At 34.2% G+C, this 19,666-nt stretch overlaps 1 protein-coding gene across 1 annotated transcript in view; it reads left to right on the forward strand.

The window, feature by feature from the left end:
* Positions 1-12,559, forward strand: part of BRIP1 (BRCA1 interacting helicase 1) — a 179,914-nt gene extending 167,355 nt beyond the window's left edge. The window contains exons 18-20 of the mRNA XM_040640924.1: positions 4,040-4,122; positions 6,814-7,140; positions 10,485-12,559. Coding sequence (XP_040496858.1) covers positions 4,040-4,122; positions 6,814-7,140; positions 10,485-11,335 — 1,261 coding nt within the window. The 3' untranslated portion in view covers positions 11,336-12,559. The remainder of the gene's footprint in view (positions 1-4,039; positions 4,123-6,813; positions 7,141-10,484) is intronic.
* The last annotated feature ends 7,107 nt before the right edge of the window (positions 12,560-19,666 follow it).

The raw sequence follows: 19,666 nt of genomic DNA on the forward strand, positions 1-19,666 counted from the left end.
GCACAGCGGTTAAGCGTCTGCCTTCGGCTCAGGGCGTGATCCCGGCGTTATGGGATCGAGCCCCACATCAGGCTCTTCTGCTATGAGCCTGCTTCTTCCTCTCCCACTCCCCCTGCTTGTGTTCCCTCTCTCACTGGCTGTCTCTATCTCTGTCAAATAAATAAATAAATAAAATCTTTAAAAAAAAAAAAAAAGTAGAAGGGCAAACATGTATCATCGTATTCTATGAGGCCAGTATTGCCTGTTACCAAAACCAGTCAAAGACATCACAAGAAAGAAAACTACACAGCAATATCTCTTATGGGTATAGGTGCAAAAATCCTCAACAGAAAAGTAGAAAACTGAATCCAGCAACTTACTAAAGGATTATACACAATGACCAAGTGGGATTTATCCTGGGATTACAAGGTTGGTTCAACATCCAACCAATTTTGTTGGTCCAACTAAAATCAATCAATGTAATATACCATATTAGTAGAATAAAATACAAAACCACATGATCTCAAAGAGGAGAAAAAAAGCATTTGACAATATCTAACACATTTTCATGATGAAACACTCAAGATAGTAGAAATAGAAGGGCATCTGTGACAAACCTGTAGTTAACATCTTAATGGTGAAAGACTGAAAATTTGCCCTGGTTTGTTTGATAACAAGATAAGGGTGTCCACTCTCACCACTTGTATTAAATATTGTATTAGAGGTTCTACATGGGGCAATTAGCCAAAAAAAAAAAAAAAAGTATTTGGATTGGAAAAGAAATAAAATTATTTTAAAATTTGCAAATGACATGATACTCTACATGGAAATCCTATATCTATAAAATATAACTGTTAGAGCTAATAAACAGATGCAATAAGTTACAACAAACATTCAGCATACAAAAATCAATCACTTTGTATACAGTGGGAATAAACAATCCAAAAATGAAATTAAGAAGTGCCATTTACATATTGTAATAGTGTTGTGACAAAAAGTGGCTACATTTGTCATAAGCATAATTTAGAGACTTGTTAAATCACTATGCTGTAAACCTGAAACTAATGTAAAATTGTATATCAACTGTATTTCAATAAAAATAAATTTAAAAATTTTCATTTGCCATAAAATCAAAAAGAATAAGTTACTTAGTGGTAACTTTAACAAAAGAAGTACAAGACTTGTACTCTGAAAGCTACAAAACATTGTTGAAAGAAAATTTTGAATAAATGGAAGAATTCTATGATGACGGATTAGAAGCCTTATTGTTAAGATAGCAACATTTCCCCAAATTGATCTACAGAGATTTAGTGCAATCCCAAAATACCAGCTGGATTTCCTGCAGAAATTGAGAAGCTAATCCTAAAATTCACAGGGAAATTGAAAGAAGCCAAGAATAGTCACAAAAATCTTGAAAAAGTACAAAATTGGAGAACTGGCAGTTCTCAGCTTCAAAATTGTTGCAATGCTACAATAATCAGAACTGTGTTGTACTGGCATAATATAGACAAATAGAATTGAAGGTCCAGAAACAAACCCCCATATTTACAGTGAGCTGATCTTTGACAAAAATGCCAAGACAGAGGGAGAAGAAGATGGTGGAGGAGTAGGAGGACCCTAGGCTTGTCTTGTCTGATGAAAACAACTAGATAACTACCAGATCATCTTAAATACCCCAGAAGTCAACCTGAAGACTGACAGAACAAACTCCACAACTAAAGGGAGAGAAGAGGCCACACTAAAGAAGGTATACTGAGCTCCTTGGTGTTCCCTGACTATGGTCAAGTAAGCTCTTGCTCCAGGGTCTTTGCACTTGCATTTCTCTTTGCTAGAACACTTCCCTTCCACATATATACACAGCTCATTCCCTTACCTGTGAAGAATCTTTATTCAAATGATGTTTTACAGTACTCAATATCACCATGTTTAAAATTTAGCACCCCCCTACCTACATTCCCATTCTATTTCCCTTTTTACTTTTTTCTTTAATACTTAGTACCTTCTCATATACTATATAATTTTCTTATTCCTGCCATGGACTGAATTGTGCCCCCCTCAAATTCATATGCTGAAGCCCTAATCCCCAATGTAATGCTATTTAGAGATGAGGCCCTTGGAAGGTTAGGTTTAGATGAGGTCATGCAGGTGAGGCGCTCATGATGGGATTAGTGCCCTGATAAGAAGAGACACCAGAGATCTTGATTGTCTCTCTCTTTCCCTCTCTCTTCTCACCCCCACCCATGTGAAGACGCAGTGAGCTGGCTGACCTCTGCGAGCCAGGAGAAGAGCATTACCAGGGAACTAAATCAGTTCACACATCTTTCTTGTACTTCCCAGCCTCAAGAAATGTGAGAAATAAATTCCTATTGTTTAAGCCATCCCCCACCCCAAAAAATGTGCCAAGACAATTCAGTAGGGGAAAAAAGTCTTTTTAACAGATGGTGTTGGATAATTGGATATCCACATGCAAAAGAATGAAGGTAGTCCCCTTCTTTACACCATATACAAAAGTTAATTCAAAATGGGTCAAAGAATAATAATGCCTTGGATTAGGCAGTGGTTTCTTAAATCTGACATCAATAGCACAACTAAAAAAGTTAGATAAATTGGGCTTTGTCAAAGTAAAACTTTTGTTCTTCAAAGAACACTATTGAAAAATGGAAAAGAATTCACACATGGGAAAAAATATTTGCAAAAAATGTGTCTGATAAGGGTATAGGGTCCAGAATATATATATAAAGAACTCTTATAATTCAACAATAAAAAGACAATGCAGTTTTAAAATGAACCAATAATTTGAATAAGCATTTCTCCAAAAGAGATATACAAGTAGCCAGTATGCACATGAAAAGATGCTCAGCATCACTCCTTATTAGGGAAATACAAATTAAAACCACAGAGAAATGACACTTCACACTTCCTAGAGTACATATAATGAAAAAGATGGATAATAACAAGTGTTGGTGAGGGTATGGAGAAATAGATAATCTCACACAAAGCTAGCAGAAATGTAAAATTGCGCAAGTGCTTCGGAAAAAAAGTGTGGCAGTTCCTCAAAAAGTTGAACATTGAATTCTGTACAACCCAGCAATTCCACTTCTAGTTCAATTCATATGAGATTCATATGGAATTCATAATTCCAAATGTTCATAGCGGCATTATTCATAATAGTCAAAAGGTGGAAACAACCCAAATGCCCATTAACTTATGAATGGATAAATACGATGGAATATTATTCAGCTATAAAAAGAAATGAAGTACTGATACACGATAGAAGTAGCCTTGAAAACATCATGCTAAGTGAAAGAAGCCAGACACAATATGCCATATGTTGCATGATTCCAGTTATCTGAAATTTCCAAAATAGGCAAATTAAAGAGACAGAAAATATATTCATGATTGCCAGAGAATAGTGGGAATAATTGGATAATTGGGAGTGACTAGTGGACACTGGGTTTCTTTTTGGTAACATAAAAATGTATGATAGATAGTGGTGTAGGGCGCACAACTTTGTAAACATACTAAAAATCACCAAATTGTACACTTAAAATTTTTTTTAATTTTTAAAGATTTATTTTTTTAGAGAGAGAGCATGGGAACAAGAGGCAGAAGGAGTGGGAGGTCTCAAGAGAAAGAATCCCAAGCAGACTCCACACAGGGCGCAGAGCCTGTCACAGGGTTTTCTCACAACTCTGAGATCATGACCTGAGCTGAAATCAAGAGTCGAACACTTAACCAACTGAGCTACCCAGGCAACCGTTGAGTAATTTTTAAAATTAAAAAAATTTTTTAAAAACCAAATCCAACAATCTATAAAAAGAATAATGCACCATAACAATATATGGTTATCTTAGGAATAAAAGAGGGAGAAAGACTCTCAAGCAGATTCACACTGAGTGTGGATCCTGGTATGGGGCTTGATTTCACGACCCTGATATCACAAACTGAGTTGAAACCAACAGCCAGATGCATAATCAACTGCACCACCCAGGCACCCTGTTGGCTCTTATTTTCAAAGTCATTTTTGTTTGATTTTCCTCCCTATTTTTTTTTTTCATAGGTGTATTCGACACAAAAATGACTGGGGAGCTCTTATTCTAGTGGATGATCGCTTCAGGAGTAATCCCAGTCGATACATATCTGGTAAGATTCTCAGCTGGGCTTAGAGTAAGAATTAATAACAATCTTTGGTATTTAATAACTGCTAGTTTTAAAGAAAAATTTTGGACAGAATTTGCATTATTAGATCAAACATGGAAAAATTCACATTGATGGGAAATGTAGCCTTTTTTAATGCTTATGTGTTTACAAAAAAATCTTTACAGAGGAGAATCTGGTTAGTTACTAACATAGTTTTAATCAGGATCCTTAAATTTCATAGAATGTGGAATTTAATTAAGTAACAGAATAATAATTTATTTAGAATTGGCAGGGAAAAAGCTGTTCACAGGAATGAATTTTCCAAGAAATAAGTTTTTACATTTAAGAGCATAAGAACATTTCCTTTGGCTGCTTAGGATTCTTTATTCTTTCATTCTTGATTGTACTGAAGTTTTTGATTGTTTGTTTAGAAATGCTTCAGCTGTTTTACAGTTCATGTTAGTCAGAGCTGGTGTTTTCTAAAAGAAAAACAACACCACTGTAGACCTCAAGATAAAGTAGATGGTCATTTTTTCCCAGCTCAAATGAACAAATACTATGTGCCTATGGTTTTTACCCAGCAGTCACACAGTCCGTTTAGAGTCAATACCAGCAATCCATCTGTTATTAAAGAACGGTTGGAAATACTTGCATCTTTATTATCTTTAAAGCTGAAAAGTTCATACCATACTATGATAAAGAGATAACAAAGTTTTAAGTTTCTTTCAGATTAGCTACCTGTGCGTATGGACTCTTTCTATTTCAGAGCCTGATATTTGGTTTGGTATTAAAATGTATCCACCTGGATTAAAGCACTCTTTTCTGCGCTTTCCCTGTAAAGCAAGCCATTGAGCTTAGGTCCAGACATAACTAAAAGCAAAATGTTAAGTGCTTGTGTTTAGTCAGCAGGTGGAGCTCAGATTCTTTGAGTTTTCAAAAGCAACCTGACATTTTACACTGAAAAAGCGTTCTCTGATTATAGAAAGTTCCAAACGTGAAAGAAGTGACTATAATACTAAAGTTTTTCAATTTTAGCAAATTTCATGTTTAATCAGTATAATTATTTTCTCCAAGCAAACAAAAATAAAGAACTTTAAGGGAAATGCTTATTTAAAATGTTCTTCTGGGACACCTGGCTGGCTCAGTAGATAGAATACAGTACTCTTGTCTTGGGGTTGTAAGTTCGAGCCCCATTTTGGGTGTAAAGATTACTTAAAAATAAAATCTTTAAAAAATTAAAAAATGTTCTACTTGTCAACTATGCTTCAACTAAAAAAGTGCAAAATCTGAAAACAAGTTTTTCTTATTTTAAAATCTTAAATTTTTACCTGATAGTTCAGATTCGTTGAGAGATTTTTTTTTTTTTAAGATTTTATTTTAAAGGTCAAGAGTCTCATGCTCCACCTACTGAACGAGCCAGGTGCCCCAAAGAGATTTTTTTTTAATTAAGAATTTTTCATTATTTCTGTATGAATTTTGTTTATTTTTTTCTGAGATTCATAAAAGTGTGAAGTCTTCTTATCTAGACAATAATAGCACAATATACAAATTCTTTTTGATGGCTTGTCTTTGTTTAAATTCAGTTTGCATTAACTATAGAACTCAATTTGATTTGCATTAAATATAGAAAAGCTCCATTAAAAAAAAGAGTAAAGGAATGTATTTGAAATGAATGTATCGCAACTTGAAGCTCTATCTTACTTTCCTATTTCTTAAAATACCATAGTGACCTTTTTTAAAGATTTTATTTATTTATTTGAGAGACAGCGAGTGTGAGAGAGAAAGAGCACAAGCAGGGGTAGCAGCAGAGGGAGAGGGAGAAGCAGACTCCTGCTGAGCAGGGAGCCCAACACAGGGCTCAATCCCAGAACCCTGAGATTATGACCTGAGCTGAAGGCAGACACTTAACTGGCTGAGCCACCCAGATGCCCCCCATAGTGACTTTTTAAACTACTTCAGAAAACGATGATAGTTTTAGTAACACCAGCAGAGAATATTTATTTTCTAAAAGTCCAAATATCTGATTTTTGAATTTCATTTTGAAATGAAACAAAACACCTTATGCTTTCAATATGATTCAAAGTTATATAGTTTTCACATGTCACAGGTCAAATCATATCCCTTACAACTTGATTATTTATATATTAAAAAATAATTGTTATAAATATATAAATAGGACATGATATGTCCCCAATAACATTGTTATTCCTTTCATTCCTAGGACAGTTTAAGACATATGCGGAATTGAGGGAGAAGGGCAACAAAAAACCTATGAGACTGGAATCTTGAATTTATTTTCATGAAAGAAATCAAAGTTAGAAAGTTGGAATGGAAGACTGTATTGTTTACAACTTCTAGTTTCCCTAAAATTAAAGTGTAAGCAATATTTGTAGGAAATTATGATGAAATTAAATTTGCCTTATTTCCCCAGATATTCTAAACTGACAAATAATACATTTCTCCCTTTCCACTCTGCTCCCACTGCCTCTTCCCTCCCTCCAACTGATAATCAGTGCGTATAAAAAAAAAAAAGTTACTGATACATGAGCATAGGTACATATGAAGATATTTAGGCAGGAAAATATTGAGAATCATTCAGTATACCTTAAATTCATGTAGATTACATCATTAGAAAAATTATCTAAGTGTATTCTTAATGCATAATATCCTCCTTGGGTTTACTTTTTTCCTTAGGACTTTCTAAATGGGTACGGCAGCAGATTCAGCATCATTCAACCTTTGAAAGTGCACTGGAGTCCTTGGCTGAATTTTCCAAAAAACACCAGAAGGTTATTGGTGTATCCAAAGCAGACAGAAAGTGTATACAGGACAGTGAGTCTACACTTGAAGTGACCTGTTTGAAGGACAATAGTTTAACTTACTTATCAGAAGCAGCAAGTCTTATAGCACCAGAAAATCCTAGAAAAGGTGAAGCAAAAATGTGTGTCCAAGAACGACAGTGTCCTACAATAACTAAAAGTCCATCTCTACCAAGAGGCATCATCTCTGGAAGGGAAAGAGGTTTGAAAAGTTTTACCTATTTACATTTGATAGAGAAGTCTTTCATTATATCTAGTGAAATGATATCTATTGTGCTATAGATTAATTTCCTTAAACATGTTGGTCTGAAATAGAAGGTGTTATCATAAAATAATGAAATAGTATGGTGTATTGGAATGGGAACAGACTTTTGTCAAGAGACCTAAGCATATTTCCTGGTTTTCCACTTACCAGGTTTGCCACTTCCTTAGCTTTCTGACCATGAGCAAGTCACATAACTTTTTTGAATCTTAATAGAAAAAGTAATCTCTGCATACCTATCCGTCAGGTTGGGCTGCAAAGATTTAATAAGATGATAAATATCATAGCATGGTAAAATGCTGTACAAATGATACATGTTTTTCTAAAGGCTATATTAAAAATTGGTCTAATTTATAGATACTTCTCTTACATGAATTTCTTAGTTTAGGGAAGTGAGAGTCATTTATTCTAAATGATAAAAAAAATAATTTTTAAAAAATATATTAGAGGAGTGCCTGGGTGGCTCAGTTGGTTGAACATCCGACTTTTGATTTTTGGCTCAGGTCATGATCTCAGGATCGTGAGATCGAGCCCCATGTAGGGCTTCATCTCAGGATCGTAAGATCGAGCCTCATGTAGGGCTCCATGCTCAGCAAGGAGTCTGCTTGAGATTCTCTCCCCCTCTCTCTTCCCCTCCCCCCAACTTGTGTGTGCGTTCTCTCTCAAATAAATAAATCTTAAAATATGTATATTTATTAGAATATAATGGTCTATATCAGGGATTGGCAAACTATGGCTTACAAACAAATTCGGCCATCTGTTTTTGTAAATCAGGTTAATGGAACATAGTCACATCCATTCAGTTACATATGGTACACAAAAGCAGAGTTTAGTCATAGTATGTTTTGCACTAGAACAGCATAATTGAGTACATACATACCTCAGATATGCGGGTTTGGTTCCAGACCACCACAATAAAGCAAATATCACAATAAAGGAATTCAAATGAATTTTTTGGTTTCGTAGTGCATATAAAAGTTATGTTTACATTACACTGTAGTCTCTTAAGTGTGCAATAACATTATGTCTTAAAAAATAATGTATATACCCTAATTTAAAAATACTTTATTGCTAAAAAATACTAACCATCTGAGCTTTCAACAAAAAGCTGGTGGAGGGTTGTGCCTCATTGTCGATGGCTGCTAACTGATCAGGGTGGTGTTTGCTGAAGGCTGGAGTGGCTGTAGCAATTTCTTAAAAAAAGACCACAGTGAAGTTTGCCACATCAATTGACTCTTCCTTTACTGAATAATCTCTCTCTAGCATGCGATACTATTTTATTCAAAAGGGGAACTTCTTTCAAAATTAGAGTCAGTCCTCTCAAACCCTGCTGCTACTTTATTAACTAAGTTTATGTAATATTCTAAATTCTTTGTAGTCATTTCAACAATTTTCACAGCATCTTCATTAGGAGTAGATTTCATCTCAAGAAACCACTTTCTTTGCTCATGCATAAGAAGCAGTTCCTCTTCCATTGAAGTTTTGTTATGAGATGGCAGAAATTCAATCACATATTCAGGCTTCCTTTCTAATTCTAATTCTCTTGCTATTTCTACTACATCTCTACTGAAGTCTTGAATCCCTCAAAGTCACCCATGAGGGTCCTTCCAAACTCCTCTTAATGTTGATATTTTGACCTCTTCCCCTGAATCATGAATGTTCTTAATGGCATCTAGAATGGTGAATCCTCTCCAGAAGGCTTTCAATTTTTTTGCCCAGATTTATCAAAGGAATCCTATCTATGGCAGCTGTTGCCTTACAAAAATGGATTTTTTTTTTAAGATTTATTTATTTATTTTAGAGAGAAACACAAGCAGGAGGAGCAGAGGGAGAGAGAATCCTAAGCAGACTCTGTGTTGAGCACAGATCCCAATGTGGTACTTGATCTCATGACCCTGGGATCATGACCTGAGCTGGAACCACGGGTCAGACACTTAACTGACTCTGCCACCCAGGTTTCCCCAAAAATGTATTTCTTAAATAATAAAACTTGAAAGTCAGAATTACTCTTTGATCTATCTTGGTTTCAACATGTCTTCCTCACTAACCATATCAGTTCTAACTTTTGATTTAAAGTGAGAGACAAAAATAAAGTGAGAGATATGCGACTCTTCCTTTCACTTGGACACTTAGAGGGCATTGTAGGATTACTGATTGGCCTAATTTTAATATTGTTGTGTCTTAGGAAATAGGGAGGCCTGAGGAAAAGGCAAGAGATGGGTGAACAGCTAGCTGGTCAGTGGAGCAATCAGAGCACACACATTTGTCTGTTAAGTTCACTATCTTACATAGGTGTGATTTACAGTGCCCCAAAACAATTACAATAGTAACATCAAAGATCACTGATCACAGATGACCATAACAAATATAATAATAATAATGAAGAAGTTTGAAATACTGGGAGAATTACCAAAATGTGACACAGAGACATAAAGTGAGCAAATGCTTTTAGAAAAATGTTGCCTATAGGCTTGCTTGATTCAAGGTTGCCACAAACTTTGAATCTGTAAAAAATGCAGTATTTGCAATGTGCAGTAAAGCAAAGTGCAATAAAAGGAGGTATGCCAATAGTTGCAACAGATGCAATATGACCCACAAAGCCTAACAATCTTTATTGTATGGCCAGATATAGAGAAAGTTTGCCAAACTGTAGTCTGTATCATTGGATATCATTTTAATTGTTTTAACTAATATAAGATAGTTTAATATATCAAATATTAAATATTCACTTTGTAGTATCTGGTGATTTAAAAAAAATAAATGTCATATTGAATTCAAGGCCATTAGACTGGTAATCAGGAAACATAAGTTCTAGTTTGGGTCTGAATACTAACCAGTTTTATAACTTTAAACAAATAATTTAGTCTTTGTGGTTGCCAGTTTCCTTTAGGGAATTAATGTAGGTCAGTTTTTCCCAATCCTTGGTTAGTGGATTTTCAAGGCAGATTTTTATAGTGTGTTTCCTCTGTTACTCAGCCCTCTTCCTATTCCTTTTTTACCCCTCCTTTTTTCATTCACTTCTGAGTCCTCTGGTGTGGAATTTGATAGTTTACCAGACAGCATTATAACTTGGGCTCAGAATCACTGGAGACCTAGGATTCCTTTCAGAGTTCACATTTTGTACCTTATGTTCTAAGATGGAAGTCTTGCTACTATTGGTTGCGGGCTTTAAATTACGATCCTATACAGTTATTTCAGTATTTTTAACAAAAATTACATTAATGTAACAATTATTATATTATCAGGAGCAGAAAATTAACACTCTTAAGTTTTTGTATTCATAGATGATCCTGTATTATTGGAAGAGTCTGACCAGGCAGTGAAAGCAGAAAAAATTGTGATTTCCAGATCCACAAGCCCAACCTTCAACAAACAGACAAAGAGAACTAGCTGGTCTAGTTTTAATTCTTTGGGACGTTATCTTACTGGTGAAATTCTGACTGCAACACCTAAGTTCAGGTCACCAGAGGACTGTGCCTCTAGTGTTTCCACTTTTGAAACAGAAAAGGGATGTGAAACAGTTTTGCCACTCACTGATAAATGTGAGTCCTCATCTCTGACGGTGAACTCATCATTTGGACCGTGCGCTCAATCGGAAATCACTATTTCATCAATAAAGATTGATTCTAATCTTCTTAAAATAAATGATTCCAAACAGCTGTTGTGCTGTGAAGAAGCCCTGGATCCGGACACTGAATTGTCTCTAGTTGGTGAAGAAGCTGAACTTTCCACTTCACGTAGAGCTTCTGAAACAGAAGCAGAGGATGAATCTATCTATTTTTCACCTGAGCTTTATGATCCTATGGATACAAATGAAGAAAAGAATGAACTAGTTGAAAGTGATAGAGACAATAGATTGGCTAATCATTCAAACTGCATTTTAGTTGAAGATCTTTTTGAAATTAGAACTATGAAAGGAGTGGATTCAGTCCAAGAAATGAAAGCTGAGGATTGCACAGACACAAAGTTGAATAGACTCATGCATATTAAAGAAAGTAAAATTGGTAACATTGGTAGTAATGTAAAAACAACTCACATAAACGAATTGGAACCAGGGAAAACTTGTGAAACAGACATAAAGAACTTTAAACAGTCTCCTTCCAAAAATAAAGGTGTGTTCTCTGGTGTTAGGTAGTAATATTTAACTGTAACACTATAAAAATATGTTGTCATGCTTATATTAATCGCTATTGTAAATGACAGTTTCTACATTGGATAAATAGTATAGGTTTTTTTATTTTAAAAGTATTTTTCACTTTAATTTCTTTGGTATTAGGGTTTTTTAAGTCTTATTTTATGTTCAGAATGTAAGTTTTATTGGTTTTGAGTTTTGATAAAGTGATTTGTACAAAATAATTTCCTCTAACAAGATTTTTTTACCTATATACAATTTAAAATTAATCTGAAAGGTATGTAGTTTCCTTTAAATTTCACATAAATATTTGTATTTTGTAGTCCCCTTAATCCATTTATTTTCATACTGATATATAAAAATGAATAGCAGTCTAATCCAGTCACACCTCAGTCATGGTTCACTATACATTTACCTCAAATCAGTGTATTATTTTAGAAATCAAAGTTTTCTTTAAAAGTTTATTCCTGTATTAAACTGCTTACTTGTAAGTAATTAAGAATTAAGAAGAAAACTGTGTGTTTTTGTTTGATATTGCTTTACATTTTTCGGTTTTTGATGAACCAAAATCAAGCACATTTTAAGCAAATTATGTAAAGTTACAAAATGCCAAATGAATGACTAAATTTTCAATTCTAATTTTTTAGCTTCATCATCATTGTGGAAAAAAGTGACATGTTCTAGCATGAAGGCTATAATTATGAAACTGTTAGGATAGAAAACTTCATATATAAATTTTATAAGTAAACCCAAACATGTAACTGCTACCAAAAAATGTTCTCTTAATGCTCACTAATTTTTCTGTAAATTTTGGCTCTTTTTATGTATTTGTGAATGAAGCTATACTTCTGATCAATAGTGGTTATAAAAGATGCACTTCTCTGTCATCATTCCAAAAATATATTCACTCATCTTTTTCTAAGAAACATCATTATTCAATGGACATTTAGGCTTTGTGTGGGTAATTTGAATTGAAATTTTGAGTTGTCAAGTTGTGGATGTGGTTTATTATTTTCAAGTCAAAATTCCCAGCAGTCAAGTTTTTTATACATTCATTTGGATAAATGAATTATTATATATCTATATATTTGCTTTTATTTTGAAAGTGTTTAGACTGAATACAGCTTGTGTCTATAGCGTTGGATGGTACCACTGTAAGCATAGTTCAAAGAAATTTAAATTGATAACTTAGCAGTTAAGGAATTCATCTATAGATTAGGACCTATATCCTTATCTATTAGATCCCTAGTATTATATATTTTCTTTAGTTGATCAATGAGGATTAAGTTACAAACACTAGAATAGAAGATAATTTCTAAATTGTTTTGAAAGGATGAAACTATTTATCCTTTCTGTTATAGTTCCTAATCCACAGATAAGGGTAGTGGGGTAGTAGAAAGAATACTAGGTGGAAGACAAGAGACTGGTGCTCTATTCCTGGCTCTGCCACTAATTTGCTAAGTCACGCTGGCAATCACATGCCTTTTGAGAAATTAGTTTCATCTGTGAAATTCAGAATTTAGTACTATAAAATCAGGTAAATCCCTTTTAGCTTTAAAAATCCATAGTTTAAAGGAATATATGTTGATATTTTATTCTGAGTCAATTTTCATTTGCTTTTGTTCCAGAATGCTTAAAATAAAGTAAACCATTTTGTAGAAGAGGTGAAATGACACTCATCTACCTTTAAAGAATAACTATATGAATATGCTGCTTAGTAACTTGAGAAGCAAGATATTTATTTTTAACAGTGCTGAAATTAAAACATTTTCGACCTTTAAAACTGCCTTTAGAAGAATTGGTAAACTACATGAGAAAAATTAAGCACAGTATTTTTTAGTCATACCTTGGTGTATCATCCAAATTAACCTCAAATTTATTCTCTCCAAAATCTAATTCTCTCTGAGGCTAAAAATTTCCATTAACTGAGAATGTATGTAGGGATCTGACACTAGCATTTAGGGATTCCAGAAGGTATTTAAAAATTTTGTGCATGGGGGCGCCTGGGTAGCGCAGTCGTTAAGCGTCTGCCTTTGGCTCAGGGCGTGATCCCGGCGTTCCGGGATCGAGTCCCACATCGGGCTCCTCTGCTGGGAGCCTGCTTCTTCCTCTCCCACTCCCTTGCTGTGTTCCCTCTCTCACTGGCTGTCTCTGTCACGTAAATAAATAAAATCTTTAAAAAAAAAAAATAATAAAAAATAATAAAAATTTTGTGCAATGATCACTATTGAAATAGGTATAGGGTCTCCAAAGATAGCGACTATGACCAGGAAAATATTGCAAGAATTAAAGTACCAGCCTTTATGGGGCATCTGGGTGGCTGAGTCAGTTAAGTGTCCAACTCTGAATTTCAGCTCAGGTCATGATTTCAGGGTCATGGGATCGAGCCCCAAATCGAGCTCCGCATGGAGTCTGCTTGCCCCTCTCTGCTCCTCCCTCTGCTCACGCACACTCTCTCTCTAAAATAAATCAAATAAATAATTAAAATCTTTAAAAGATTTTTTTTTTAAATATTAAGTACAGCCTTGGGGCACCTGAGTGGTTCAGTTGGTTAAGTGTCTGACTCTTGATTTCAGCTCAGGTCCTGGTCTCAGGGTCGTGAGATCCAGCCCCACATCGGGCTCTGTGCTCAGCAAGAAGTCTGCTTGGGATTCTCTCCCTGTCCCTCTGCTCCTGCCCACTCCTCTCTCTCTCAAATAAATAAATAAATCTTTAAAAAAATAATGAAGCACCAGTCTTTATAATAGAGTAGGAGATAGAACATTTTAATTAGTAGTAATGTACTTTTAAAGGTGATGTTTTGGAGACTAAATTAAAACATGTGAAAGCATTTAAAGATTTTTATTTGAGAGAGTGAGAGCACATGAGTGGGGGGAGGGACAAAGGGAGAGGGGGAGAGAACCTCAAGTAGACTCTGCACTGAGCCCAACTTGGGGCTCCTTCACACGACCCAAAGTGAAATCAAGAGTCGCCGCCCAACTGACTAAGCCACCCAGGTGCCCCTAAAACATGAAATTAAAAGAGTATTTCACACATGGCAGACCCTCAAATATGAGCTAGTGAATCAATCATATATCTGAAGTACACACACCCTTGCTTTATGTGACGATTTCCCTGATGATGATAGATAGAGAGAGATAGGGAGATAAACTGACAATAAAGAATTGTTATATAATAGGAAGGAAAAATTATTTGGCTAGTTTATTTCTTAAGGCTTTGGAGATATATAAGTTAGAAATTGTTTATCAGGTAATTTGCCTTACCCATTCAATGGATATGAAATAATTATACCAAATTTATTTAAGGCCTGAAAGTATATAAAGCAAACCGGCCAGGAACCAGGAAAACTTCCAGTTGGAGAAAGAGCTTTATTGATGGAAGAAAGGTACAATATAGAGTAGATGTTTCATGACTTGACTTCTGAAATTTAGATAAGTCATTTAAAACTTTTTATAATTGTATCAGAAATTAATGAGAGTTCTTACTATGCTGCTACTATGCACTTAATTATTACATGATTTTTAATTTGCCACTGTAAGTTCACATGAGGCTTTGTTTTTATTCTTATGATCTTTGTGTTAATTTTTTAAAAGCCCTTTCCATATTTTTCTGCAGTGACTTTGTCATATTTTTCTGAAGTGAAATACATTCAAATATTTAATTCTAGGATTGCTTAGACTTCATGAAATCAAAGTGCCTCCTGTAAAATCACTTGAAAGACTGGTTATTGTAGATATTTAATCTCTAAGTGATGGCTTTTTTTGTGTGTTTGATTACCACCCAATTATTTTTGCTCATACCTCAGATTTATCAATGAGCTGCACAAGATTTTACTTTAACCTTTATGAATTCTTGATAGTTTCTTATCTATTCCATAGACAAATGCAGTCAATCTTTTATAAATAGGCAGTATTAATACTGGACTTTTTCATAATAAAAAATTAAGACCTCATCAGACAATGAATGTCTTAGGCTAAAACCGTAACATGAGGTATATGTGCAGCTATTAAATGTACAATAAAGAGCATCACTTCAGGAAATGGAAATTTAGACAGATGACCTAGGCTTATGATTCTCTAGGCTTAAACGATTTTCATGTCTACCCCAAAAAAAAGAATTTTGTTTCTTAAAGTTTCATTTGATAGAACATTAGCTGCCCAGCTTCCTGTACTCTACAATGGAGCCTTGTTATAATATCCATGGGATCTGAGCCAGTGGATCACCTTATTGGTGAAACCACCTTATAATGAAGTGCTTTCAGTAACTAAACTCTTGGACAAGGTCCAAAACAACCCATCTTATACCAAATTCCACTCTGTAATAAACAAGCGTCAATGTATTGAAAGAAAAATAAAAGCTGCATGAAACGTACTATTCCCAGAAATCAACCTTTGAAAATCCAATGGTAAATACTGATCAAAAAGAATATTTTTTAACAAGCCATAATCAGGTAGTTACTTTAGTGCTTTTTTATAATAAATTCGTATTTTTTTTATCCTTGTCTTCCTTTTTCAAGCAATTTATATGATTTTGATGCTTACGGTTTTCCCCCAAATTCTGTCATTTTACATAAAATTATTTTACATCAATATTTATAAAACTCAATATTAAAATGTTTCATTTGGCTCTTTGCTATTATAAAGTACTAAATTGTACAAGTGGCATATCATTTAAATTGTTAGATGCCATCATCTCTAATTTATGACTCATATATAGTTGAAAGATTTAAAGATATTAAATACTGATTGTTATTTTGAATCAAGTATAGTCTTCATATATTTTTCCTTTTATTCAAACTAGTGTTATGGCATTTATATTTAAATATTAACATTCTTTCAAACATTGATCTCTTTCATCTCTTGTAAAAGGACCCGAGTAACCTGCTTTGCCAGTCAGGACTTTATTGTATTGCATGTGGAGCTGAATTATTACCTAAAGCAGGAGGTAGGAAATATAAAAAATTCTTTGTGCCATTCTTAGTATGGGCCTACCTAAAATCATAATAAGGTGGGTTGATGTATTAATATTTCCATATTTCAGTCTTTAAAGTTGATTGCAATATACATGAAGTTTATTACCATTAGACTCGGAAACATGTTCCAATTCCACCTGCTGACTTACTTTGGGCAAGTTACTTAAGTTCTCTGAACTTCCATATTTTTCATCTTAAAATGGAGATAAGTAATAATTTCATAAGAAATAGATCAAACATTATGAGTATCAAATGCAATAGAGTGCATAAAAGCTTTTTTTTTTTTTTTTAAATCAGGCAAGGCGAAAGATAACAGAATTTGGGGTCAAAGGAATAAGTTTGATTTTTGGCCCTGTTACTTACTGAATGGCCTTTGTTGAGCTTCGGCTTTATCTTCTGGGGGGAAAAAGTGAGCAATATCTACCCAAGAAAATTGTGAGATTTATGCAATATGTAAAAGTGCTTTATAAATTCTGAAGCACTGTTCAAATGTTAGTTGTTAGGAAACTGAAATAATACAGTATAATGGTCATCTAAGTATGCTGAAATTATACCTTCAAAGGACTAATAAACCTGTTAAAATTTGGTCCATATACTCAAAAGCACTTTGAGCTTCTTTCAAAAAAATCTCAATATAGTTATTCTTATACTACCAAAACATACATCATGAAAGTTTATTTTCCATTTTTACATTTCATTTTTATATCTTAAAATGTGTGTACATTGCAAACAAAGACAAAGTGATCAGAGGAACACCAAAATCCTTAAATCCCATTGAGAACATTCTATGTAAGATCCATAGGGAAGGGAATTTTTTTTTCTTTTGGTATATATTATTCACTTCTGTACTCCCAACATCAAATTTCTTATTACATGTATGGTGCATTCTACTAATAATGTATTTATTTCTTTCAGGACTTTATCATATGACACTTGACTCCATAAATGCGTATTTCATTTGATCAATTTCTAGACTCTAGTGACCTTTCTCTTTCAAAATATTTTATTCTTATTTCTTTAATAGCATTATAGCATTAGATCCTTCACATCTTCTCTAGCCAGAGATTGTCTTTACTCTTTTTTTTTTTTTTTGAAAGGCGTACTTTTATCAACTTTACCTACAAGGAATGCTGGGCTTTTGCACATTCTATTGTGATGTCCATGAACAGTATTATTTTGACACAATTGGATTCTAAAATATTAATTGAATTTCATATTAACTAATTGATTAGCCAAAATATCAGCTATTTTGTAAGCCTTTCATTACCCCCTATGATAAAATTAATTATTCCCAATGTAATAGTTATTGCATGATATTGCAAGTAATTGTGTAGAAGTGTGTCTGTCTCTGACCACTGTGACTGCCCAATATTAAGGACAGTTTCCAACATTACCTAGCATTTGTTCATCCACTCACTCATTTAGTATATTTTGAGAGGCTGCTTTACATTAAGAGCTATTCTATGCTCCAGGGATACCAAAGATGAGTGAGACAAGGATCGTATCCACCAGGAATTCATAGCCTACTTAACACACAAGCAAACATGTATGGTACAGTGTGGTAAGAGTTTCAATAGAGGCAAAGCACACAGCAGTGTTAAGTATATGCATACTGGTATGCATAATGATTCTAGTTTGAGGATCTGTAAGTTAACAGCAGAATTTGTTTAACACAGGAAACACCATCTGACAGATTTTCTTTCATTTTTTAAAGGAAAAGTGCTTACAATTTTGAAATATATTCTTGAGGAAATTAAGGATATGCTATTTTTCTTGATAATCCCATCTTCAGATCTCTTAGCCTCTCTACTCAGGATTATTGAGTGTTGACTTACCTAAAGGAAACAAAGCAAGAACATAGCAAGTAAATCTGTAGTTCTTTTATTGTATAGCATATAGTCTGTCATAGAGCTTTCACAACCATTAGCTCATCTGGTTCTCAAAATAGCCTGCCAAAGTCAGCAACACATTTAAAAATGAGGAAAATCAAACAATGAGACCACAATCAAAGTCATGATGTTCTTTCTACTGCTTTGTTGCAGTTTTGTACTTTCATAATGATTTTAGTATACCTTTATTTCCAAAAATCTCTTTATGAAAAGTATAGTCTTAGAATTCTGAAAGCAGGCTTCATTATCCAACTTTTTTTTCCTAAAGGAGTATTTTCCAAAATCATCTTAACATTTCTATAATATTAAACAAAAATACATCAACATCCATTAAGGAGTATAACCTCTTTGAGGGCAGAAACAGTCCTAGAGAATAATATACTGCTTGATACATAGGAGGTGCTTAGTAAACATTTTTGATAAGAAGTAATCTTTTCAAAACCACCCCAAAAACTTAACATTGCCTTAAACATAGCTAACTAGTGACACTAGAGTCAAAACTTGTGCACAGGTATTGTTAAGTTCTAATTCTAGATTCTTAATACCTTACCAAATTACCTTATATGAAAACCTCAGTTTCTTGACTTCTACTCTTGTGATTTCACTTCCATTTCATCCACCCACTTCCATTGACTATACTGTGAAACTTCCTTACTCTGATCTTCTGTCCTCCAGCTTTTACTCCATTCCTCCTTGTATACCAACTCCCGTGATTTTCTGCCAGTGTATCAACCTCCTTCAGTCTTAGCTTCCTTCCTTCTAAGTTTGGACTATGTAGTCAGTCACTGGAACTATTCTCTTGCTAGTGTCCTGAACTCCTGTCTACCTTTGTCACTCTACTATCTTAGTCTTGCAAAATCACAAACTTAGTTTAATGTCACAGTCTATCATTGCTATTTATACATCTGGGAAGTTGAGTACTACTGAAAAATTTTGTATAGTAGTGTGGATTGGTGCCACAGTATTATGGCTTCCAGTCTTAATTGGATTCCCAATACTGCTTTTCAGCTTATATATTTTCCCTGACTAGTTTTCCATCTCTCCCCTCACCCAGCAGCAACTGGACTAAATTTACATGTTACTTCTTAGCCCAGTTCCCTTCCCAATTGATACGCTTCCTCTGGATAATCTTATCCCCTCTAACTGTATGCTGACAATTCCTGACCCATCCTGACCCTGCTCAACATCTTGGGTGCCCGATAGTATCTCAAACTCAATTTGTACAAAATAATTCTTTCCTGAAACCTGCTCTTCTGTGTTTTAGCTGGTGGCACCATCATTCATGTAGTTCTCCAAATCTTAAACTATCAAGTCATCCAAGTTTTAGAGTTGAGCAACATTGCTCAATTTTCCATCTTTACTGTGATTGCATTAAGGCTCTTCATAATCTCTTTTTTAACCTAGTGTGAGTAGTCATTTTGCCACTAGTCTTACTCTTAAAGTCCACTTTCCATTTTGTTGCCATTTAACCAA

The sequence above is a fragment of the Ursus maritimus genome, unplaced genomic scaffold (genome assembly GCF_017311325.1).
Source record: "Ursus maritimus isolate PB19 unplaced genomic scaffold, ASM1731132v1 scaffold_24, whole genome shotgun sequence".
Classification (NCBI taxonomy): Eukaryota; Metazoa; Chordata; class Mammalia; order Carnivora; family Ursidae; genus Ursus; species Ursus maritimus.